Source organism: Temnothorax curvispinosus, unplaced genomic scaffold, assembly GCF_003070985.1.
Source record: "Temnothorax curvispinosus isolate PA1 unplaced genomic scaffold, ASM307098v1 QBEX01006010.1, whole genome shotgun sequence".
Classification (NCBI taxonomy): domain Eukaryota; kingdom Metazoa; phylum Arthropoda; class Insecta; order Hymenoptera; family Formicidae; genus Temnothorax; species Temnothorax curvispinosus.
The window spans coordinates 114472-116612 of record NW_020215790.1 but is presented as its reverse complement, the minus strand read 5'-3'; the positions used below and the strand labels follow the sequence as shown (position 1 = coordinate 116612).

At 33.6% G+C, this 2141-nt stretch overlaps 1 protein-coding gene across 1 annotated transcript; it reads right to left on the bottom strand.

Annotated features, from left to right (window-relative positions):
* Positions 1-5: 5 nt before the first annotated feature.
* Positions 6-1769, bottom strand: LOC112455327 (the record flags this gene model as incomplete). Its single annotated transcript, XM_025017173.1, has 2 exons — positions 1576-1769; positions 6-1138 (listed from the first exon to the last, which is right to left on the bottom strand). Coding segments are annotated over exons 1-2 (1149 nt in total), but the record flags the coding sequence as incomplete, so codon positions are not given.
* Positions 1770-2141: the final 372 nt, after the last annotated feature.

The following is a 2141-nucleotide window of genomic DNA, read 5'->3' as shown; positions in this document are numbered from 1 at the left end:
GTGTAATCAACAGTTTGTTCTTTCATAAGTATCTTATTTAAGATATCTGAGATGTTTTTCTCTATCAAAAGTGGATTGATATACGAAAGTTGTGCAAGCACTCTATAATGCACACGTGTTACGTCGTCGAGCGTCAAAATCTCACTTATAAAATTCTGGAAGTACTCGGTCAATGTTATATCATCTATAATATTATCAAAATCGAGCGTTATGTCATTCAGTAATTTGAGGAAAGAATCCATGATTTCCCACTTATACTTTCCAGAGGAGTTGATTAGATTTCTAAAGAACATATCCAACAAAGCAGCATTCGATTTATAAGTACCTATTATGGTACGGAAAATAAATTGATAAGTTAAAAGATTGCTCTGAAGATTTGATGTCTTCACGTGTTCGGATAACACACAAAATAAGTCTGAGAACATTGCTTGATTACTTTCTACAATCTGTTTATTTTGTATAGATTTGCTTTTTCCTAACAACAACTGTTGGATGCACTTATACGCTGCTATACCAAGCTGGTTTTTATTGTCTGTATGCGTGTGATCAACCAAACTGCACATAGGATATAAAATATCCTGTATAAAAATTAATCTCAGTTCATCTTTCGTAGTAATTAGCTGTTTATATATTTGCATTAGACTTTCGATAATATTTATTATAGCATTATTTTCGGTTGGAGACAATTTACATGGCTCAAACAATTGACTGCATTCCTCTTGCGTGACACTACCATAGCTGGAACGTTTTAACACGTTGTTTAACAGGGCTTTCATTAACAGACCTAGAATCTTCGGCTTGTTTGTAAAATATTGTCGTATACTATTATTAGTGAGAACTAAAGTGCAACATTGGAGGACCTCCTCATATATGTTTTCCATATCGCTCTCTAATGTTTGCACAAGTACATCGATCAAACATTGTTTTACATCGGGCCTAATATTGATATGGTCAAACTTCAAACAATTATTCAAAGTTTGCCAAGCATGTTGATTCGTAGCACAACTATTGCACAGCCACTTCAGAAGTAAATCCTCTTTCCGAGTGAGTGGCAAATCCACCGTACAAAAAGCTGTTTCCGCTAATTTTAATCGCTTCGCCAAAGGATAGTCATCCGAGTTTAATCGCTTTAATAATTCTGTAAAATGTATGCATTATATAAGTGTATTAATAATGTATGAATAATGTATGCATTATGCATTAAATATATAAATAATGTACATATTAACTATATAAATAATGCATGCATTAAATGTATGAATAAAATGTATGTAGTAAAAATTATTGTAAAAAATGCATAATTATCATTATTTTTGTTTAGTTTAACGTGCCGTCAACCAAATTATCATTACAACAGATTGTATGTATATAAAGGTTATTTTACATAAAAGTCGTAGTCGTGAGTTGTAAGAAATTGACCAATCACAGATTGAATATTCTCGTCAACTTCGAATGTGATTAGACAATTTCTTACAACTCACGACTACGACTTCGTAGAATAACCAACAGGTTATGCAGTCACGTGTGGTCACGTGTTGACACATATCCTGAAGACTTGCAAAGTCGTTCACTTACCTCTTGACAACGCCATAATGAGCAATTTATACGATTTTTTAATCTGCTTTGCAATATTTTTTTTTGTCACACATATATATTAAATATACAAAACCGACATAACTGTTGAGCAAGAAAAGAAATATATATTGCAAGAGCTTTGGGGTTAGCTTTGTGCAGCTTGTGTTTACAAAAAAAACAAGCTGACAAGAAAGGAGCCTACCATGATGTAAGAAGATAGGTGTAGCAACTCCAAGGATGCGCAGTAGTCATCTTATTCTTTGACCAATCAGAAACTGGATTAAGGGTCGACAGGAGTAACACTACCGACCTCTGTCGGGTTGCTTAGCTGCGAGTCCGTAATTTATTTATTATAAATTTTTTAAGAGCCAAAATGGAAAATCCGGCTCTGTACCAGCTTGCGGCTGATCTTACTGATTAAAACAAGCGTAAGTTTAATGAGATTCGTTAATTAATTTGGCTAAAATTTGGGACAACTGTTCCTAAGCAGCTTTGCAGCTCTAAGCAAGCCTGAAAAAACTGCTTAGAAAAGGTTATCCCAAATTTTAGCCAAATTAATTAACGAA